Below are 24,551 nucleotides of genomic sequence, written 5' to 3'. Positions count from 1 at the left end.
GTAAGGTGGTTAGACTCCACATTCTCCTCTGTCATGGAGCAGAAGCTCAAAGCTTCTGCTTTGGGTTGTTTTTTGTCCAGAGATGATTTCCCTTTTAATCACAACATTGAGGGATTCAGCCCCATTTTAGTAAAACATATAAGCCAAAAAAATTATGGTGCCAAAGTACCTGATGAGCACCTGTGAGTGCACCTATCCTTTCTGTGACAGTAAAGACGACTTAAATTGGCATTCTTTAAAGCATCCTATAAAGACAAGGAGATCTTTGGAAGATCCTGTGAATTAGCATTTCGGAAGAGATGTTAACCTTACTTTTCTTTCACAGAAAGTAAGCACCCACCAAAATCAATATTATAGACAAGATGTGAAGAGAAACTATAACACAGTAATTGCTGGTGCAAAGTTCTGCCTTCAGACTGCATATATTGTGTTACAAAAGAATCTTGTGTCTTGGGTTATGAAACCAAAAAAATGTGTATTTTATTTCATCTGTAGAAAGCAGTAGGGGGATGGTTTCTTTTTTTTCTTTCTCTTGTAACTCCAGGGGGGAGGAAGGTGGATGCTTTCTGATAACAGACCATCTGTTAAAACCAGGTTGGGGAGTGTTTCTTATCTCTTTCATCAAATTTGTCCCCCTCCAGGGGATATCTTCTGTTAATGGGCCTTCTAATCTTCTGTTAATTAAGGCTCACCAATGACATGAGACATTACATCATCCCATTGTGAGATGCTCTACCCAGTGGGGAGGAGCCAACCGTTCCCTACCCAGATAAAAACGGGGACACAGGGACCCCAGACATCCTCTTTTCCACTGCATTCTCAGAGGAAGACTGGACTCACCTCACCACCACTGAACCTGTCCACAGGATCATCTCTACTCCACCAGAACAACAGCTACCACTCCAGGAAGACTTTTTGGACTGCTTCCAACACCCTGCCCAATAGGGTGTCAGGTCGTATTCCTGACTCCATCAGGGTTTTCTAGGACTTTTGTTTGCTTGTCTTTTTTTTTTTTTATTATTACTGCATTTTTATTTTTTAATATTCCTAGTAAAGAACTCTTATTCCTATTCCCATATTTTTGCCTGAAAGCTCCTAATTGCAAAATTGTAATAATTTGGAGGGAGGGGGTTTTACATTCTCCATTCCAAGGGAAACTCCAGTTCTCCCTGACAGATACCTGTCTTTCAGAACCAAGGCATCTTGAAAACCTTTCTTCAGAATATGTAATACTTTCTCATTCTGTGGCAGAACTTTCAGCTCAAAAGTGACAAAGACCTTGTAGGGATAGAGTATAATTCCAGTCAGATCTTATAGAGTTACAAGCTTTTAAAAAAATTAGCTGCTAACATTTTTGCTTGCTTCCCGCAGGAAAATTATGGTAACCCCTCAAAGTAAAGTTTGAGCTCTAACAGCAGTTCACCTCTGTCATTATCAAAACAAGCAGCCAAAGGAAAGAGAACCTATTTACTGGTAACCAATATTCAGGTTCTGGACACACCAGAGAGGTCATAACAAGAAAGGAGGCCACACAAGCTTGTTTCCATTGAACCCACTATCTCACAGGTGTCCCAGCTGAAATACCCTTAGTTTAGCAGAAGTACAGGAAAAAGATAAGGGTGAGTAAAAAACACACCCAAAATATTTACTGCTCCTGGAGGAGCATTCTGAATCAGTGCTTGTTTTCATACATACCAACAAGACTAATCTTCTGTCCACAACCTGAAAGTAAAGCTGGCTGTGTTAAAGGCAGGGCTAGAGAAAGAACACCCAGTGAGTTGCAAAGCCAACAGACTGAAGCGATTCACAAGGTGCTGGGGCAGGCTGCTGGCTCTAAAGGTCTTAGGATCAGAGGTTTACAGGAAGTCTCTCAAGTGGAAGGGCAATGTTGAAAGACAGACATTAGGAAACCAAAGATAAGGATTGTATTACACCTCTTTATGTTTTCAGCCTCTGTGAGAACACGAGAAAACACATCTGAAACTTGGAGACACATCTGGAGCCAGATGCATTTCCTCCAGAGCAGAGAAAAATCTGAAGAAGTTAAAAACCCAAAGTAAAGAACATTGTCCACTGAAGAAGCTTCAGAAGAATTAGTCAAAACATGAGCCAAGGACCACAGAAGGCAAGGGCAGTCCTCTTAGCAGACAGAGCAAGAAAGCAAGTGGTCTGGAAAGGTCACTATATCCTGAAAGAAAATGAATAAAATTATTAATTAAGAAAAGATTGAAGCATTAGGGCTTAGGAGCTCCTCTACAAATAGGGCTAAGACGTCATTGACAAAACTACTTCATCTTGAGCAAAGACTGTTTAGAATGCTGCAGTATTGTAAAATATCATGTCTGATGCATCACATTTTGGGCACAAAGAACAATGAAGCATCTGGATGCTCTACAATTAAGACTAAAAAGATTTTAATGATACCAGGTAAGTGCATTGACTTGGAGAATGAAGAGGCACTGGACTTGGAACACTAACCTCAAATCTTGCTCTCTATCCTGTCAGCTTGATTTCTAGCCTACATAACATTATTTTAACAGCTGTCAGTGTAATATTGTAAATACACTTAAGAGTATATATGTTATTGATCCCTCATAGGTTAAATGTACCCATTAATGCAGTGGATGGTAGTGACAGGATGCATTTGTCAGAAGGATTATATGCACACTGTGCCAGGACACGTCACCCAAAACCATTTTGTGTGCATTGTGCAAATTCATGATAACAGGGTGAGAGGACTGCAGAAAAATCAATCTTGGACAGAATTTAGTGAAAACTATAGATTCCAAAGCAGAATCTAGGTTTTCTGATCCCAGATACTCTATGTATTCTTACGATTTAAAACAGTGTAGAAATTAAACATTAGCTATCAAAAATTTACTGCAGGAATAAATATCTTCTGCCATTTAAGGAATCTTATTTTGTTTTCAGCCAACCATATAATCACTATTGTCTAAACTGATAGCTACTGGCAATGGCAAAGCTCATCACCTGCAAGCTCCCTTGCCACTGTACTTTTGGGAAAACTATCTTAAGGCAAACAGATGTTTCTGCTGTTTTAAACCAACAGGAAATGGACTGACTTTCTCCCTTTTCCTTTCCTAGAAACAGATACTAGCAAAGAAAAATCTTAGCACAGCTGTACTCAACACTTTTCTTGTAACAATATGTCTGTGTGGGAGGCAGGCAACTAGTGGGAACAAACAGGCCAAGGGAAGTGAAATGTAGCATGAAGAAGATGAACACAAAGAATTAATTTGAAAGTCTGTGACTGGATTATGACACTATAATGCCAATACACTAGCAGGGGAAATAAAAGGGTGATGTACAAGACTTTGCTTTAAGATATTATCTGAATCCTATCTCAACTGGTAATGTACACAACTGAATTAAGTATCAGCTGGCAATCTCATTCCTTCCCAGCAAAGAGATGTTCAAATCATCAGAAAGCTTCTTTAATACAAATAGACTGCAGGTTTAGTGGCCAAGTTGCAGCCTTATCTTTAAGGAAATGTCTCTAGGTCAGGCCTAAGGAATGAATTAATATGATGGAATGCACAATTCATGCTTTGTGCAGATAAACCAAACACTTAATTGTCACTGCTGGCAAACTGGCATCCTTTACTCACATTAGATATACATAAAAAAGGAAAACTGGCATTGAAGTTAATGCATTAGCTTAATTATTACAGAAGATGAAAACTTGATGAAAATGATGAGACAAAGCCTTGCAGAAAACCTGGTTTTAATTGATTTGCACTGGAATGATGAAATTTTAAAGCCATGAAAAGCTTTAGAATAGAAAAAAGAAACTTTTTTGAGAATGCTTTTGCTGAGAAATTCTTGCACAAATTCATGCTGCCATCTAATGGTCTAAATCAGCTATTTTGAGCTGAACAGTTAAATCTGAACAATCACTTGCATTATTCTTTGGACTATTCTTTATTTCCCTAAGTTTTAATTCTTTGAAATCAATATCTGTTGTTCAGAAGGAAATAATAGCATATTTAAGGAGATATAACCTATTTTAACCAAGCTTTTAATTTCTATTTCCAAGTAGTTTTTAGTATTTGTTCCAAGTTTTTTTTTTCCCAAACTACTGGGAGGAGTGTGAGGAATGCAGAAAGGAGTTTTTGCAAAGTCAGTCAGTAAACATTTTTATCATCACACCTCTCAATCCTTGAAATACAAATTTTAAGGACAGAATTTTGCAACACTGACTGGAAATGCAGGCAAAGCACCTCTGACTCTGGCTTTTTTAGGGGAAGAATGTTGTACCCTATGGCTAAGGTCTGAAGCTGACAACTGTAGCAAAGTAAAATCCCAGTGCTACCCCCCACTGCTCCCCCACAAACCAAGGGATTTGTTTGCTGTAATCAGTTCAACACAACAGGCTCCAGAACTGAGGATTCACTTCACATGGGGAACAAGGGCACTGGTCTCCACAGCCAAACAGCTTCTTGCAGCAGAACAGTACTTTTATTCAATCAAAAGCATTTCAGTACTTGCATGCCTGCCTCTTCTCAAAACTGCTGTTACCCAGATATGTCCCTAAAGACTTTGTTCTTTGAATACTTTCCTCTCCCGCTTCTCTCGGGGGACAGATTTTTGTCTTTTTTTCTGTCCTTCCACTGTGACTTGAATGACTCCCACTATAGCACTCATAAAATTATTGCAAATCAACATTCTTAGGATTATTTCTCAGAGCAGGATTCAGCTCTGGATTCAGATGCCTAAATTTAGGTATTTAGTTAACGTGTAGAAACTAAGTTGCTATAAAAGTGAAGCTCTGGAGAGATCCATACAAAACACATACAGCCTAGTTTAAGGCATGACAAACAGCATTCTAGATTAGGAATTGTTCTGACTAATCCTTCCACTGGTTATAAAGGGAGACTAAGTTTCTAATGCACAGACAGAGACTATCTGAAAGGCATCTGAGCTTGGATCCAAATCCCACCAGCACCACAAAGAACTGCACCTAGCTGCCTAAACACAAGCACACAGTACACTGAGATGTAGTCATGTGCCTAAAACACCCACATGGTGTGACACAGGACTGATCCATCCAACAGACTATTTCTCACAAATAGCCAAAGTCCTAGTGGATTATATGAAATGCTACCATGACCGAACATCGTTTTTAGGGATTCCTTCAATTGCCCAAACTTAGCTATGCAAAGCCCTCTGAAATGCTCTAGGGTATCTTGCCTGACCTTCCGCTGCCACTCTAGTAAAGGTCTCCTCTAGGACTTCTGCTAAATCCATTGGTCCCATGTGGATGTCTCACACACCCTACGATGTCTCAAGTGGCACTAGAGACCTATGTTTAAGCAACTTAGTGTCTCACATCTGCCACAGTATATATGCTTGGGAAAAAAATCTGCTTTACACACAGCTGTGTATAAAATCATCCTCTGTTGCAGCAAGCCCCAACATAAAGCCTCAATAGTGGGAATTCAGAAATAGATATTAGGCTAATCATGTGCCTAGAGGAACATAAAGACTCCATAGAGTAATCTGAAGTTTACATTTTCCAGGCTGCTGGCTGATATAATCAATAAGAGATCGAAGTCCTTCAGATCCAATAACCTTTTATATTATGCACTGGAATGTTTGTGCCTCAAACAGATGAGGCTCCCCATGCAGAGAGCAGTCTTTTGGAAGAAAGTAAACAGGGCGCTCAAGCAGCAGGGGAACACCTAAAGGTCAGGAAAATTTCAGATTTCATCCTCTTTCTATAAATTAGATAACTGGGTTGTATAACTCTAGGTGTAGTTTTGGAGATGGTAATATAATAGATTTTTACATTGTCTCCTGCATTGCAACCCATGCAATTCAAATTTGGCTTCTACAGCTGTTCTTCTGGCTAGATTTTCCTTTTTTGCCCCTCACAGGCCTAAGTCATTTTTGTGAAACAAATGAAGTTGGGTGAGGATTTAGACTGCATTACTAAGCACTCATGTCAAGTAACACTTCCCTCAAATCTTTTCTCTTTGATGCACATATTAAATCTTTAACCCGGCATTCATAAAAGAAACATTTTTTTTCATTTTATTCCATTCTTTCACCATACAATCTTTTATTAATACAACTTGACAATTTTAGTAATTTATCCAATAATCACACAGTCTATTCTCTCTTTGATCATTAGTTTGGATAACATGTTAGTCCACTATGAAGCTAGCAGCTGCAGATGTAGTTGGCCAAAGACCAGCCCTCAAGCTTTCTTTTATTATCCCTCATTTTTAAAGTGCTTGTTCAGTATTTAGGCACTGGTCCACAGGTCTGATATACATCACTTCAGGAGCAGAGAAGTCTAAGCACACCGTTCCACGCAGCAGCTGAGTACCCAGCAGGGGAGCAGGCCACCTGGCAGGTAGGAACTACATGCCCAGGTCGGGTGATACCCTGTGCTTTGTGGCCAGGCAGCGTAGCTGGCTCCACAAGAGGCAAGGATATGCTGCTGCTTTATTTTTCTGAGTTTGGTCTTGCAAAAGGCACTGTAAAGAAGCGTTAATTAACACCAAAGAAAAATGTCTCAGAATGGCAGATCTATGTAAAAAGAGAAAAGAAGGAATGGTTTGTGCACTCCCCCATGCTCTGAGGAGAAAGGGGATAGTCTTCTCCTTAATCTGTAGTACACAACATCTATGCAGGAAGAAGCAACCCTACACACGATTAAGATGAAGGCTCAGTGCAGCAGAAACTGTCCAAGTGCACAGAAGCTGTAGTTTATGCTAGGGACACTGCCACTTTGCGTGACATGCTTGCAGAGCTATCACACCACCCAAATTCCTTAAAACCAAACAAGAAACTGCTTTAATTACTTTATTTCCATCCTTTAGCTTGTCATTGTTTTGTATTCCCTTTGTTCTTATATTTCACAAGTGTTTTTAATTTTGAAGACTCTTTTTTTTTAATATAGATTTTTCAAGCTCTCTAGCTCGTGGTGAGACACATATTAAGGAATTTTATATTTCAGAAGAAAAGACTTCTGAATTATCCCAGAACTCAAGGGTTGGGTTTTATGATCTCTTTAACACTACTTTCCAAACTAAAACATCAAAAGCTGTTGTTCAGTTCCTAGTGGTTTTATTTCTTGGCTGAAAACTCTTAGTTTAGGTAAGTCTGTAAGATATAATTTGTTCTGTCACTTACAGACATTCTATAATTGAAAGGACAATTAAACTTCAGGAATTACTCTCTTCAATTCTAACTGAAGAAAAAATAAAACACACCAGCATTCAATGGTAACAAGGCAAGCTGGACAACCCTGTAGTCAGAATTGATACCTTATTCTTTTTAACTGTTTAATTGTTTAACTGCTGTAATTTAAACAACCATGTTTCTAATTCTTTTTTACATGGTTTAAGCCAATTGCATTTAAGCCAGAGATGCGAGGGAGTGTGGGTTCTAGCACTGGCTACACATATGAGAGTCTGCACATGTTTTGTCCTCAGCTGTGCCAACAGTTTTCAAACCTGACCCACCGTCTCAAGGCTTGGCCCGCGCTGAGTAGCGTGCCAGTTCTCCCGACTCCTGCCAAACGCTGTGCTGACAAACACGCAAGCTACATCGGTCAGCAACCGGGCCCTGAAAGCATCAGCACCTCCTTCCCAGAGCCAGCCTGGAAAACCTTACATTAAAGAAACCATAAAAAGTGAAATGTTCAGGATTTTTAGCTTTTCTGTAACATACAGTGTTTCAGATACGTGCCTTTGTTGCAAAATTGCTTGAAATTCCAACCTGTGACCATTTAAATTGGTTGTATAAAACGGGTAAATTTTGAGTGCCAGAAGAGTATTTTCCTCTATTACAACCTCAGTTAGGACTACAGACACCTTTGGTAAATAAGCAGTTGTCTAACATGGCTGGATTAAGGATTGACAACTTCTTTAAAAGCTTTGTCTTATCAGAGGCCATCAAACTTTCCTTTACCAAACTTGTATGGATTTTACTTCAATAAAGAAAATCCAGAGAAGACTCCAAGTTCTTATCTACCCTGTGAAATAAATGAACTGTAGTATACAAATACCCTTACTACCAGAGACCTAAGCTGGTAACTTCACAAGGCTCAGCTCAGCATCCCAGAGACTTCATCAGCCTGTCACGATATGCAGTATAATGGCAATGACCCAATGCTATTAACAAGTTAGTCAGTACTGCACTCACTATCTTGAGTGAAGAGTCAGCATGAAAACATTCATACCTCATCCAGTTCCAAGCCGGACTGTATTTTATCTACTCAGTTACTCTAAGAGGGGAGCTGACTTGCCCTGCACCTCCTAACTTAGCACAGGAAGAAACACGGCTGAGACTTTGCCACAGTGTTACACACTGCCCTAAATGTCCTGCTCTCTGCCACGCTGAGTTTTGCATGCAAAGCTCTATAAACAGCCAATATCCAACACCCACCCTGGTGCAGAACTATCAGCACTATAAGCAACAGATAGCTAGAGCATGTCCTGATAAGAACCACAGAATTACTAACTCTAACACAGAATTACTATGGGAAAGTGTTACAGGAAACATTTGCTGCATTGAAGAGAACATCTGTGGAAGGATGCTCATTTGGGACATCTCATCACTTGCCTTCCATGCTGACTGCTAGGAAAACTTTCCTCTTTTCCTTTTTTCCTTTTGTTTGCTTTCCTCTTCTCCATGAAAGTCGCTATCACCATCACTATAAATTTATACCATCAGCTGCAGACCTTGCAAATGAATGTCAGCCCCTTACAAACCTGCTTCAACATCCTCTGTGCAACACACTGCCCATATAAATATGCTCCAAGGCACGTGAGAGAGCAGTCCTTCATACACTTAAATCAACTCAAGTTGCCCTTGCATTCCAAATACACCCTGCCCCTCTCTGGTGAAGGCACAAGCTCCTGTGTGACTAGAAAAGAAGATGTCTAAGTACAGTTGTAAATTGAGGAGTAGCCTCTCCTTTCCCCTTCCTGCAAAAATTGATTAATTTTCAAGCAGCTCAACTTCCAGTACTGGAGGCAGGAAATATTAAGGACACAAAGCTTGGGGACAAATGAAGGAGGAGGAATCACTGCCACTTTGACATCAATCATCTTAAGTCTGACATGGAATCCAGCTGCCAAGTTTGCATACGAATTGCAGCTCTCGTGTCATGTTTCCATGACATACTGAAAAGGATCTTTTGTGCCACTTGAAACACTAGACTTTACTGGTATAGAGATATGCCCTGGAATGAACTTAATAATCTATCTTTTCCTTAAGACATTAGTCTTGTCAGTATCAAAGTTTCCCTAATGCAATCTCCTAATCTTAGTCTGTATCTTCACCTATTTGAAAAGCATATTTCCTTAAACAGAGATCAGTAAAAGGAATGCAGACAAAGTAAAACAGACAAAGCTTCCAATTTATTTAACATATTTTGTATCAATTTTAATAACAGAAAATCTACAGTCAGAAACTAATGAAAATGAAAAAATACTTCATGCAGTATATTATCTACATTAATTCTCAAATCTTGTTTTTAACTGTCTATATAGTCTGCATTTATTTGGGCACTTCAGCAATACTTCTATTCCATTACCCATTTCCTAAAAATCAGCAAATGAATGCTAAATGCAGTGTGGCAGTAGAAGAAAATAGATGTGACATATTATACCACAGGAACATAATACAGTGCTGCATCATATGCTTCATATTTCAAACTCCACTGGCTACTGTAACAGATGCAGACTCTGTCTCCAGGCCTGCCTGTGGTGAGGGTGAGCAGGAGGTGCAGGAGCGTGCCCACCGCAGCCAGTGTCCCATGGTGCAGCCAGGCTGAGCCGCGAGGGCTGTGCTGAGCTGCAGGGCCCGTGCCCAGCTCGGCTCACAGGATGGGGCTGTGCTGCTCAAAGCCCTTGGCCACAGCACAGACGTGTGGTGAGAGATGGGCCCCTGGGCAGCTCCCCCTTGGTACCATCTGTGTGGCCCTGCCTTTATCTGATAGCACAGCACAAAATTTTCACATGACCATCATTCCTGACTATTGCTGACAGGGTTGTCTCCTTGTAAGCAAATCCTGTAAGAGTGTGGCTGACCAAGAGGAGTTAAACTCTGCTGAGGCTGAGGTCTGCATGGTGTGGTGCCCATGGGGAACAGTCCTGTTCAGTGCCACACCACTCAGGGCCCAAGGTAGCTGAAGGTATGGAAGATTATCTGTAAGATTCTCTTAAACCGGCAGGTCTAATAAATAGCATTTAAATGATGCCTACAAAGCCTAAGTGCCTTTCTGTCTTAGGTAGCAAGATGTAACCAAAAGTATGTATTCTATTACCAGCTGTTAAAACCAGGTGGGGCAGTGCTCTTATCTCTCCCATGACTATCCTCCCTCTGGGGAATATCTTCTGTTAATGGGCCATTGAGTCTCACTGCATGACTGATAAAATTACATCATCCCATTGTGAGATGCTCCATCCAGTGGGAGGAGCCAAGCATTCCTATCTGGATAAAAACCTGAGATTCAGAACACCAGAGGAGCCTGTTTCCACTGGATTCCCAGAGCAACACTGGCCCATCTGTATCACCACTGGACCTTCAGAGGAAAACCACGCCCTTCTACCAGATCACTGCTTCAACAGAACCACATCTCTCACTCCAGGAGAACTGCAGCCACGATTTTAATTGGACTGCTACCAACACCCTGACCAACTGGGTGTCAGGTTGTATTCTGACTCCGGCAGTGGGGGTTTTTTTTGTAGTACTGCATTTTTATTTTAATTTTCCTAGTAAAGAACTGTTATTCCTATTCCCATATCTTTGCCTGAAAGCCCCTTAATTTCAAAAATTATAATAATTCAGAGGGAGGGGGTTTACATTTTCCATACCAAGGGAGGCTCCTGCCTTTCTTAGCAGGCACCTGTCTTTCCAAACCAAGACACTTTCTTAGTGTGACCATAAAGGGCCAGCACCTCCCAGTGCAAAACAAAGCAATGAACAATTATTTCTAACACAGTAGTCCATCAATAGTACTATACAGATCATTTTTCTGCTTCCTCTTTACTCTGGCATTCATGTGTATACATGGTGTGTGCACAGTGGGTATGTGTTCATGCAGTCAGACAGGTATGTCCAGTTATTTACTACTTAGTTTTAGTTATTATTCCATTTACTAGCCACAGTATTATTAGCTATTCTTCATGGGTAATTGCACTCAAATAAGCACAATGAAAAAGCAAGCACAGATTGTGGCCTTTTGTCCCATTCAGCCTGTTTGTTTTGTGATCAGAAAAATCAAGAGGCCTTGGCTACCTAACATGCCCAGAAAAATAACTTTCATGTATCATTTTACCCTAACACCAAAAACATGGTTCTCGTGAAAGAAAGTTTTCAAAGAAGCAAACTTAGAGATTGTGTTAGGTACACTAATCATTTTCCATGAAAAGAAATAATACATTAAAAGTTAGGAACTGCTGAGTGTTTTGACGTTCTATTTCCACCAATACCTTTCCATAATTAAGTTCAGATTCCAGATTCCAGAATTTCAGATTCCAGAATTTTATGCCTTTAACTAGCTTTCATTTTCTTTCCAGTATGGCATTATATCTGCTAGTGAAGTTAATCTCACTATAGAAGCAATTCAAATTAATGAAGGATTTCTAAATATTAACGAAACTAATTTCAAGCACCATAATTAGCTTTTTAAACCATGAGGTATGTAAAGCAGAGGTCAGCAGTGACTAGAAATATAACACAAGTGATACAAAAATCAGGCATTGTTCCATAGAGTAATTAAAGGGTTTCTTCCAGGTTATTTTGGGGGGGTTTTGTCTTCTGTAATTCTAGGTACTGTAAAACAAAAACAACCCACCAGCCAAGCAAATTTTAAAAACCAACAAAAAAAACCAACTCAGACTTAAGTGTTAAATCCCTACACTTACCAAGTTATCACAATTTAAGTCTGGGGAAAAGTAAAACAGAATTAAGTAAATTGAAATATTTTCCTTAGACAATTCTGAAACACTGCTCATTCTTTTCAACTCCTTAATTTTTCAACATTGCAATAAATTCTATTTCTAGTAAAGAGTAGTTCTGAATCAAAACATTCCTTCAGACTTCATACCCTCAACCTATTTGATAATTATGAGATGCAAAAAAATTAACATGAAATCCATCAAGCAAAGCTTTATTAAAAAGGTAACATTTTTCACTGATAAAACATGTGATTAGAAGTTTCTGACCTGTTTTGGTTTGGTCTTTTCTCATATTACAGATCATATTTGGTCTCGCTTTTGGAGCTTCAAAACGCCTGATCTAATTCAGTTCCTCTGGGGACAAACACGGAAAAATGGGAAAAACCTATCTCAGAGAAAGAAGTTTTTCAGATTACAAATTAACATAATTCTGAATATAGGTTTCTAAACCGTGAAACAAAGGATTTTTCCTAACTAAACTTTGAGGATTAAGGAACTGAGATAGCTGACCAAGAAGAATGGTTAAAACCCCAGAAACCTGAGAATGGTTTCAAGCCAGTTTTCAAAATGCAGTCCTTCCAATTTTACATTCAATTTCTAAGAAAAGAGTGCTTCATTTTTGATGCCACAGATTCGAATCACAGGGCATGACAGCAAAGAAAAACAAAACCTCCCTCTGAAGTTAACACTTTGCCTCCTCACTACCATGGCTGTGTAATGTGCTTTTTAATGCACATTTAAAAAAAAAAGCAGTTTTACCCATCTTTATTCCTTGTGATGTGCTTAGGGAAACCGTCTCTTTTAGGAGGCAATTACTCATGTTTCTAAATAAGACTGCAGACTCTCTTTAACAAAATTTTTAATTTTCTTTTACTCTGAATAACCTAGAAACTTAATAAAGATTTAGAACATAAAGATTAAAAAAAATTAAAGTAACAGAAAGAATACAAACCTCTGATTGTACATGCCCCGGAAATTATAATTTGCTCTGTAATTGGGAATTGGCTTTGGATCCAATGGCCTGTAGATGGCAGGCTCTCCTCTTTTCATCGCTAGACCATTCAGCTCCACAGTTGGTGTTATACTGCCTGCAAAAAAAAACAATGTAAGCAAGGTCGTAAACCAGGAATACTGAAAAACACACAAGCAGTACTGAGCTGCGAAGAGAGACCTACATGGTATTTTTTTACTCTTAAATTAAAAAGATACAACTAAAATACATTTGTTTCTTTAAAAGACAAGACTATAGATGCCTACTTAACCACAAGCAATGAAAAAAATATTTTAAAATCTCTCAGTGCATTCTCTATGCAGTTTCAGTGGATTAATCTTCACATATGAATGAGAAAGTCAGTGTAATAACCAAGCTAGTTATTCATCTTTCTAAAGTACTTATAATACATTATGACACTTTCTGAAAGGACTATAAAGAGAGTAATGTGTCTTTCTGTTGAATACCATTAAATAAAACCAAAAACAGAACAAAGAGTCATTGAAACAAGCATGAAGTAACAGGCATTACTGCAGTCATTCAGGAATCTTACAACAAGTTAGAAAAAAGGTTTTATTTGCAAGACTTGAAAACTTAAGACCATGTCTAAGAACTAATGGTCTCAGGAGTGATTTAACAGATTGAACATACAGCTCCTGGAAATCAGTGCAACTACAGCCATCTACTGGTGACAAAATGCAAAAATAGAAGGCAGTCAGTACTTGCCCACTTGCATGGTTTCAAAAACGCCAAATAAGCTACATCCAAGTTCTTTCTTTTTTTTTTCTTAGATAATGTTCAGCTACAGCAATCCCCCTTACACTGTTGTAAGAGAAACCTAAACAAGCTAAATGTGCATTCCAATAAAAAGGAGTCAATATATTCTGAAACTATTTTCATGAGAGAAACAAATTAATTTACCTTTTAAAAAGCCATGATTAATTTTCCAGTCTAACATTGAAGCTTTATATGATGAAATGATGAAATGATGAAATGATGAAATGATGAAAATGTTTATGCAACACTTACTCAAAAACTTATACCAACAACAATTCTTATAATTTCCAGAGCAAGACATTACTATGAATTCAAATTTTTTATAAAAATACAAAATGTCGTTTTGATGAGAAGATACCTGTACATATGCAATGCACCTTTCTTGGAGCAAAACTGCAGTGTTAAATGATAAAAAATTTAACTAATTCTCTTAAATCCTATTCTTCTTGTTACAAGATTTTCCCTCTAAGAATATGCTCAAAGCCAAAAAACTCTAGAAACCCAGTAGTACTGTGCAATGTCAAGAACTAAAGTCAGGATCACTTTTCATAGAGGTTTGAGCCTCCTGCTTTCCAAGCAGCCAAAGTCACAGTGACTGTGAAGGAAAACAAGTAAAAGCAGTGTCCTGGGTCTGGAGAGGCAACGTACTACTGATCTCCAAAGGAGCAAGAGAACGCTACCACACCACTCTCAAACAATCCTTCATGGCTAATGCTCACGATAATACTCACAAGTTCTAAAGGAAATCTACTCCTGCTTTTCTCTTTCTAGCGCAGAGAAGATTAACTGCAAAATTACTTCATTTTAAGAAAGTGGCTGAAAAATATATTTTTAAAAGAGGGGGAGGGGCAGAGAGAAATTGAAGGGGGAAAAGAGAAAACAAAAGAGGCAGGGGGGAAAGGATTGTTTAAAAATAAAAATAAGAAAACATTCGCAGAACTTGATTTCCTTTACATTAGTCTGAAATGAAGTTATTATTTCTTTTTCTTTATTGATCAAGACAGAACAGATCACTGAGCAAGTGCATGAGATGTGTACTCAGAAGGTTTTGCATGTACTGAAGGCAACTTGTGGCTAATAGCTCAAAATGAAGAATGCAAGACACCAGTATACATTCTTTCTATTATTGAACAAGTTGCTAAAGCTGTCTGAAACATTTTTGAAAGGTCAGGTTGCTCTGAAGGAAAACTCAGCGTGCAGGAAATTACCTGTCAAAGTTCTCATGCCAAATCCCAGCCTTTTGTTTATGCCAGAGATGCAATTTCACACGATTGGACTGGATAAAATTTCCAATTTCAATGGAAAGTTGGCTAAAATAACTTTTAGGGAAATGTGTTTTAGTTAATTCAGTCTAGTTTTCTCCTGTCTGCTTACTGTTGATCACATACCATCACTCTGTACACATTTAAGCACTACCTAAATAATATATTCCCTTCCAGTTCAACCATTTTAGGTATGTGCATTAAAAATTCTTCCATTAAAGGTCTCTAGAGGTTCTGTGTTATCCAATCATACTATAGCTATGTTGATTTTCATCCTACAAATTTAAGTATCTTGTTAAAATGACTCATTTAGTGCTATAATATGCCAACACGTCAACAAGATCTAACACTCAGAGGAAAATGTCATACCTGGATTATTGTTTACATTGTTTTTGGGTGGTCTAGGCGTTGGTTTGGGAAGGGTAGTTTCATTCAATGCTTTGCTAGCAGCAGCATGTTGGGCCTTTTTAATACTGCTTCCTTCAGCTTCCCATGTCTGTTCTCCAAGAGTCAGCTGCACTGTGAACATCTTCAAAGACAAAGAACAGGTAAACACTGGCAAGATTATCACTGTGGATTAGAACAACCTGTCTCTTCAGGGCTGAAGAGAAACCGTGCTCTCAATTCATTGTACTCAACTCCCAGATAACACATCTGATTCTTCCAGAGATCAGTGAGACCTTATCAGTGAGCAACATTTGGCCTTTCAAATCACAAAGTAAAATAGTGTAACAATAATGTCAATTATCAAAGAACAGGATAATGTTTAAACCAAGTAAGAATAACTTCAAACTGATCATCTGCTCATGGAAGACTATGTACAGGTCAGCTAAGAACACTTTTCTTTATATATTTGAATGTTTAGTCACTTTACCTGTAGAAAACAAATACTAAACATGCTACTGAGAAAAAAATTAATTTTATAATAATTATGAATGAATATAAATGACTACACACTTCTCAAGGCAGCAGAGAATTTGACCCAGATAGTTTTACCGAATGAATTAACTTCTCACATACCCAGATTTCTAAAAATAATGCCTTTTGTTAGGGCAGAGTCACAATTCAAATATGTTCAAAAAGATAAAGTAAGAAACAAAAGAAATATTATCTTTTTGAGCAAAACTGCAGATCTTAATCTAAAATCTATAGTGAAGACAGGAACTGTAAACATCTAGAGCTCAGAAATGGACTAACTGATAAAAACCATGTATTTCAAATTCTGTGATAGAGGGTTATTTCAACTATTTCACGTATCCATGCTGTGCAAATTGTGCAGATAAAACTCAGTGCATGTTTAAGATATTAGATAGAGTCTATCTTCTGTATGATACATAAATGTTCTGTTTGAGCATCTGAGAACAAGGGGAGAAAGGCTAGGAACTCAATATATTATACTCCATATAACCCTTAGATAAAAGGCATGACTTCATAGTCAGATACAAACAGTAAACCAAGATACACCTATCTCAGAAAACAGGCTAACTTACTTGAATCAACAGAAAAACAATCTACATATTAGTGAGCAGTATATAAAGTAAAATTTTAATTTTGACAGCTCTCTGATTTTTTTATCTTATTTAAACTTGCTAGATCCAGGACCAGGTTTTTAGAGATGAATATAGTGGGCAGCCTTTAAATCTACTTTTACATACACAGTTTTTAGCATCTACTTGCAAACAAGCATTTGAACACAAGCATGTGTGTGCCTCCCAACTCAGCCCGCAGCACACGCACACAGCGCATTCAAACTGAGCGCTATAAATACATCCTCGTGTCTTAATTACAGCCTGGAGTTTGGACCTGCTGTAATATTCAGAAGCACAATGCAAGTCCCTGTATCACAGCTCCTATTGCCATGTTGCTTTTGCCACAGCAGTCACAACAATTTCCTCATAGGAGAAAGAGAGAAATAGTCTCTTTAATTTCACACTCGGTTGAATCCTACCCCCACCTGAAAGCTAAGATGAGTATTAGAGTTAAATACCCATAATTATATTAATTACCTACAAAGATACATCTTTATTACTAAAAAAGTAGAAATTTGATTTCTGGATCTGGAGTTCATATATTTTATATTTTGCAAGTACCAGTGTAGTATTTTTATAGGAGGAGGAAAATCCTGAATGTAAATGAAAATATGATTAATAATGGCTACTTACCTACCTATAACTCTTAGTGCTTAGAGCAATAAATAGTAAGTCAGGATGATAAAGGGCTTACTCAGTAAACTTCTGCCAGTCAGAGTACTTCCTCACTTAACACATCTGCCAAAAAACCTCCTGCAAAAACCCACTCACAGAAGTAGGTTTACTCCTTCATTAAAGGAATGAACCTGCCAAAATCCAAACTCTGGAGCAGACAAGGGAACATTTAAGTTCTGGAATACCAGAGCTAACAGTTCCGCTATTGACTGAGAGACATTTCTCACCTGAGAACATTTCTATTCCTTACATCCAACATAATTTACCTGATGTCCAGAGAGCAGAAATGCAAAGGCCACCATGCTTGTGCTTGTTTTCACTCTGCTGTGCTTGTAAGGTCAGTCTCTTTAAGCTCTGACAACTCTTTACTCCTCACTTCTTCTGTGTAAAACCTTCTCTCCACCTTCCCAGCTTTTGAAGTGCTACATCCCTTACCCCTTTCCCTGTTTTCTGTACCACCATCCACTTTCTTTTGCCACTGTTCCTTTTAAATATGTCCTGAAATGTCACTGACACAGGACAGAAGACATGATCAATCTGACTAAAGTACACCAAAACGTCATTTATGCTAACAAAGACTTTCTAATCTTTCTTATGATGAAGAATCCACCTAGAGGGCAGATTCCTAAAACCCTAATTGCACTGCCAAGAAGAGCCACTCCTCTCCCAACTGCACTGTTTCTAGTTCTCCATTTCACCCCAAATAGTCAAAACTTATTTTCCAGAGACAACTAGAAAAAAGGGTAAAAAAGATTATTAGCATTTGTGGTCACAACACAGATAGCTATCTTGTAGAGCATGTCTGAAAATTGTGAAAACCAACAGTGGTCAGGAACAGAGTATGTGAAGGAGCAAAGCAATGTGAGAAGCTCCTTGAATGGCAAAGAGCAACAGCAGCATTACATCCTGCAGGTCATGCTTCCCAGGACAGATTCAGGGCTGTTTCACAGATTCGGTCAAGTACATCATCATATTACTAGCAAGACGTGATACTAAATTGCTAAGAGAGTCACAATAAATTCTATTTCTTTCTTTGCTTTTCATAGGTCAAAACCTGCATAATCTTATTACTATCAACCTTGTTCTTCATGCATTTACCTTTATCTCACTACACAGATCAAAATTAGACTTAATACCCTTCTGAGTCTATAGAGCACATAACTGTATTTTTTACCACTATGAGCAGAACTAAAAGAATAAGGTAAATTGAAAAACTGAAAAATTAAGAAATTCATTGAAAATCTGGCTTTCAGAAGTGCAGGTAATGCAGACTTTAGTCATTTCACTGACATCAGTCCCTTTAAAAGTAATAACAAATATATCATAGAATTAGTAAAGTTGGAAAAGACGTCTAAGATTATCAAGTCCAAACTTTGACCAAACACCACCACACCAACCATAGCACAAAGTGCCATGACCAATCATTTCTTGAAAACTTCCAGGGATGGCTATTCCATCACCTCCCTGGGCAGTTCATTCCAATGCTTAACCACCCTCTCAGTCTTTTTTTTTTTTATTATGTCCAAAGTGAACCTCCCCTGGCACAGTCTGAGATTATGTCTTCCTATCCTGTTGCTAATTGCTTGGGAGAAGGGCACCCCCCCCTTCCATATGTGAATAATTTCTTATCCTACTAAAGTTTTAAGTATAATATGAATGTCATACAACTTAAATCTCCTTACCACTGGGAAATGTAAATAGCCAAAAGCACACTGCAACCAAAGCAATTACTTTTTCACCGAAATGGAAAAAAAGGTACAACAAACACAATAGCAAGAACTTACAGAAAGCCCAAAAATTTTAATATGCTGCAACCTAAACCCAACCAGCCAGTGTACCCTGTGGTGCCAAACGCCTCCAGGAAGAGGAAGAGCACTTCAATTTCCATTTGTGACAAGGATTGCTAAAAGCAGCCCCACACCTGCTGACATCATTTCCACCACTCAGTAAGGCACTCAGCAACGCCAGCCAGAGCTGAAGGTCGGTGATTTGCATCAGTTCTGCACTAGCTGGCAACACAGAGTGCAACACAGAAACAAGGGGCAAGGCAGAGACAGCCCACCAGGAGCTGAAATTGCTACTAACACCACCCTGGCCCCACTGGCTCATGTGATTTGGCCACTCCAGAAATACTAAGCACTAAGCAGCTACTAATTATGCCAGTGTCTCACTCAGATTTTTCCAGGATTTTTTTCCTCCCCAAGCTTGCTGCTAACAAGGGAGGTAATTTAAAATTATATCCAAAAATTACCATGAGGATATTCCCCTATATTCTCCATCATCTGAAAGCATTCCAATTTTATTTATTAAGCTGTTCATGTATCCAAATTGATACATGAACTGGCCAGAATTAGCTGTCGATTCACCAGAAACTTCTATGCTGTAATCCCATTAGGAGTTTTGGTATAACCCTACATTGTAAAGTTGCACAGTAATAAAGTTTGTGCCCTAGAATGCAAGATTCAAAGATAGAGTATCAACTTCATGGATAAAGAATTGCATCAATAAGCATTTTAAAAATGTCACAAATTTGTCATCACCTGCATTACCATGAAACAAATGCAGAGATAGTTATCAGAGGCATGCTGACTGCAGAGAGATTCATGCAGCCTAAAAAGCAAGTGCTCCAGAAAGATTAAGGAAGAGTGGTGATACCCTGAAAAGACCTTCATGAGGTCTATATAAAGACCAGAAAATATAAATTCAAAGATGAGAGACAAAGTAAAGTACAAAATGATCTACAGGGTTTCTGTAACAGAAATACAGGCATACTTTCTGAAAGTGTGGTGAAAAAAAAAAGCAGCAAAACAAAGAATAGGAAGAAAGCCCTTACACTAGAAATGTAGCTGGGTTTGACAAGCACATTTGTCCAAACCATGATCTTATCTGTTCAGTATGTAAGGTATGGCTCATCACCTGGAACTGTGACCTTACCTTGGCATGAGCAGGCCCTCTTTCATTCAGAAGCTTATACTGGGGTTGAATTCTATTGAAACGGGCTAACTCATTTACCAGACACATTGGAGTTTTCTCTTTGGGGTTTGCCATGTTATCTTGGAGAGGAGCTGTAAATAAAGAGTCTGTAAAGTTTTTGTGGAGAAATGTACTTCTTCACAACTTCACAAAGCTTTGCAAAAGCAGCATGCTTAAAAAAGAAAATACTTTGGCTAAAACACAATTTTTGCATATATGCTAAATACAAAGTTTAAAAAATCATTTATATATTAATCACATGAGAATATGCAGTTCACAATAACAATTTTGATTACATGCAATTAAAAAGACCCCAAAACTATTTCTTTCCAAAATGTCTTCATGAAAGATCTCAGCACAGGAGAGCATATGCATATTCTAGATTTTCAGTGTCACCGAAGTTTACTGTCAGGAGTATACTGGTTCCTGGAATTGACTACTCTTTCAGAATGGTTGTCCCACACTTTGAAGCAGAAGTGGGAAGCATAAGAGTTATGAGACAAATACAGTAGATGAAATCCTGTGGTCCCTACTTGTTTCTGCCCACTTCTTCCCAGTGTTTTAGACTTTTCTCACAATAATGAAGTCACTCTCAGAACATTCCCCCTTTAAGGATTTCGTTCTGCATTTTTTAGGCTGTTTCACTTTCTATGGGTTTTTAGCAATTTATTTGTATTTATCCCTGAAACACACACATTGTCATCTCTTGCTTAAATTATTAGGACAACACTTGTGCATTTTATACCCAGTTCAGCATAGGAACTACAGAGTTTATTAGGCCACGAAGGAAACACAAATACTGCCAAGCAGCCAGAAGACATTCTGTTCTAGGGAAGAGAAATAAACTTGGAGACCTTCCTGCCCCACTAAAACTTCTCTATAAAAGATACCCTGAGAATTTGACAAAATAGACATGTTTTCCCTGAGTTGTTATATCATTGATCAAAACTTCACTGCAAAACTGAGTTTGATAAAGAAACTAAACTTAGTAAACAGTTTATTTAGCCAAACATTTTCCTAGGTGGGTTTTCTCCTTTATTTTAGGCCTCTTTAAGACCTAATTATTATCTTTTTAAATTAACACATCATCAAAAAGATTAATTTGAACACCAAAGAAAATATATCAGGACCAACTTACCTGGTGAGTTGTTCAAAGACGCGGGATCCACAAGGCTGGCAGGAGGACTGCTACAGCTGGCAGCCGATTCTGAAATGGATCCATTCATTGAGGATGGCAGATTCAGTGTATTTGTAGCTGTAACTGGCAGGGGTAGCACCACAGGGGCCATGGTGGGTCCAGACAGGTTTGCTGTAGTCTGCATTTTAACTTGTGCCATTGCCTGTCACTGCAATAAACACATCATTATCAGCAGAGCACTTTGCATTTTGAATGTCCAATGACTACAGTGGTATAAGCAACACTCCTTTTTTGCTCTTGGATCTGGGTCACAAAATTGTCCACGAAAGTCATGCCTCTGCAAACATTACTTCCAAATGGATGCACAGAGAATCAGAGCTCAGAACCAAGAAAATCACTGGAGAAGAACCCGCACACCCTGGCTCCAGGTTCTGTTTTTTAATGCTGCGGTCACCCTGCCTGGAAAAACTACTATTCTAGAATTACGTTCTACACAATTATTCTGCAGATGAGATAAGCACATGCCAGTATCTTCAAGAGAGGATGACTTTGCAATCAACTGCCATAGCCAACTTGCACACTTTTGCCATTGTTTTTCCAGTAAAGTGCACCTAAAGTATTAAATAAGGCCACTAGTGAAAATCCCTATTTTTTTTTGGCCTGTTACCAAACTAGAAAAGAGGAAAAAAGAAAGAAAAAAGAAAAAAAAGTAAGAAAATACAAACAAACAAGCAAAAAACCTCCGAGAACCACCAAAGATACAAGTTCTTAAAAAAAAAAAAACAACCCACACTGCTTATTCAGTCAACAGGTGGAGTACTTCAATCCTTGCATACATTACTGGCAGAGGGACCAGGATTTCCTAAACTAGCCTTTAACCCAATGGCTATAACATTTACGTGGAATGTGCCAGGTACTAATTATCTCTTTTCATCTGCCCAAATCAGTTTCTTTACTGCCAATACCTGTTCTCAGGCTAGGTCTACATGCATAAACAAACCAGGCTCAGGGCACCACTCCATACTACTCACTGAGAGTATGCTCCTTGGCAAAATTTGGGCTCCTGGCTGAAAACTCCTGCTGCTGCAAAAACCCACACAAGAGCAGTTTAGGAGCCTGCAGGCATCCCAGGTAATCCACTTAATTAAGAGAGAAACCAGTCATTGTCAGTCATCTGGGAAAAAGGTTTGGGTTCCTCCTGTCCCATAAGGAGCAGAATGATACATTTTACTCAGCAGCATGGACATAGACTGTATCACTTAGGGTTCATACATGTGCGCTGATCTGTACAGAGTGGATAGAGAGACAAAACCTGTGAGAGCCAACAAGCTGCCTGGGCAGCTGGGACTTCTCCCAGCAGCAGCTCTGGTCCTGCTGGCTAAGGCAGAGCAGGGGTTCAGCTCTCATCCATCACAGGCAGCACCCCTGACCACTAAGCTCTTTGTTCCTTCTGCTGAGGCAGTTCTCCCTCCTTCTATCAAAAAAAACCCCAAAACTCAAAAAACCAAACTCATTCGACACCTGAAAAACTTTCCAATGAAGGGCTTATTGGAATTAATAACCTATATAAAAATTTTTGATCACCATCAGTATTTTTGCCCCTCCTCCCCCACCAATCCATTAAAAATATCCAACTATCTTTACTCAGAGGGACAGTATTGTTGGATTAAGATCCCAAATGACTCATTATACCTTGGAGTACAAGTACTTTAACACAGTTGCACTAGTATAATGAAAATAATAAATCCTATTACTGTGACTCTGTGCTTTGGAGAAGAGGTTCAGAGTAGAATGCCATTTTTATTACTGAGGATAACTGATCTAAGTCTCTGGAAAGGCAAAAGTAGAAAAAAAATTAAAAACTGAGATGCAATCACTTGCCCTTCCCATAAGCATCTTCAGTAAAATACTAATAGTGATAGATTTAAAATATACGTATGCAGTTAGCTGTGTTCAAATACCTCATGTTCAAAATAATATGTACTAAATTCATACTGTAAAAATCCTACTATCAATTCACAGCAAATGCCATACAAGCCACCAGTATTTTCAGAAAGGCCTAACTTAAAGACTGAGAAGGTGTAGAACTATAAAAGTCTTTGGTATACAACAAGTCTGCTTCTGATTTTTTAAATACATTAGCATAAACAGGAATTAATTGAAAAAGTTTCTTAATTGTAAGCGTTAAAGTCAATGATGGCAGAATCGGGCCATATGTCTTAAACGTGTTTAAATGAAACCAACATAACATTAAATACCATCACAATAACTGAAGTTTAAGAAACTCACAGTATTTACAGCATTTTAGCCCAGAAACATGAGTATGAGAAAGGCATCACTCATGTGGCACTGCATGCAATACTACTGAACACCTGGTCTTGAGCCCTGCCAGTTGTGAATTACCACTTTTAAAAGTTTATTCTTCATGAAAGCAGAGCTTACTAATAACCAAATAAAATATTATGTTCCACAATATTGATGTTATAAAGGGAGAAATTGTGGGATGAATCCTTTCCTATTAAGGATAAAACAAGAAAAATCAGTTTACAAAGAGTATTGAGGAACTGCAAAAAGGAACAAGGTAAGGTTTAGGGGAAAAAAAGACACTAAAACTGAAGTACATAGAAAATTCAATTCTGATATCAGATTCTATAATAACATATTGGGTGCTGGATTTTTTTTTAAGATATCTAAAGCTGCAGAACTCCTACAAGAAGTGGTAACTATTTTGTAAATTAATCTGTATAAGCAAAGATGCCCAGGCAGTAATACAACTGTAGGGACTAACTCTTAAACAGATGAGATATGGAGATAATGAATTTGTAGTCAGCTCTAAAAATCCACTAGAGACAACAAAAAGAATACAGCTCATATAGTGATGGTACATCATTTTCACACTACCAGGCAGCCAATCTTCTATGTCATGACAAAAGGTGACAAAAACTGTATGTTCTACCTTTTCTTTACCTTTTTTACCTACATACACCAGTGTTTATAAAGAGTGAAGCAAAAACATTTTGGGGCCTTCCAGACATAAGCACAAACAAAATGAAATACACTGCTACATAAAATGTAGGACTTGGTGGAGAGAGATTTCACTAAGCTGGTCAGAGATGAAATGCAGTTACATAATCAAAATATTTTACATCTTCTATGCAGATATTTTTGAAAAATCTCACATATAAAAGGGATGGTTCATTTAGGATACTGAGATTACAATTAGAAAAGTCCCCACACCCTATTTCAGGTGGCTACCCAACTAATGTC

The 24,551-nt window shown here is 38.3% G+C and overlaps 1 protein-coding gene across 3 annotated transcripts in view; it reads right to left on the bottom strand.

Annotated features, from left to right (window-relative positions):
• The window catches only part of STAU2 (staufen double-stranded RNA binding protein 2), a 171,224-nt gene that overhangs the window by 129,876 nt on the left and 16,797 nt on the right, over window positions 1-24,551 (bottom strand). For all 3 annotated transcript variants that reach the window (XM_063392463.1, XM_063392455.1, XM_063392471.1), the window contains exons 2-5: window positions 21,285-21,492; window positions 20,108-20,238; window positions 15,339-15,498; window positions 12,892-13,027 (exon numbers count right to left, since the gene is read on the bottom strand). In XM_063392463.1, coding sequence (XP_063248533.1) covers window positions 12,892-13,027; window positions 15,339-15,498; window positions 20,108-20,238; window positions 21,285-21,483 — 626 coding nt within the window. In that variant the 5' untranslated portion in view covers window positions 21,484-21,492. The remainder of the gene's footprint in view (window positions 1-12,891; window positions 13,028-15,338; window positions 15,499-20,107; window positions 20,239-21,284; window positions 21,493-24,551) is intronic.

The sequence above is a fragment of the Prinia subflava genome, chromosome 1, assembly GCF_021018805.1.
Source record: "Prinia subflava isolate CZ2003 ecotype Zambia chromosome 1, Cam_Psub_1.2, whole genome shotgun sequence".
Classification (NCBI taxonomy): domain Eukaryota; kingdom Metazoa; phylum Chordata; class Aves; order Passeriformes; family Cisticolidae; genus Prinia; species Prinia subflava.
The sequence above is the reverse complement of the archived record's forward strand: the minus strand, read 5'-3'. Positions and strand labels throughout refer to the sequence as shown.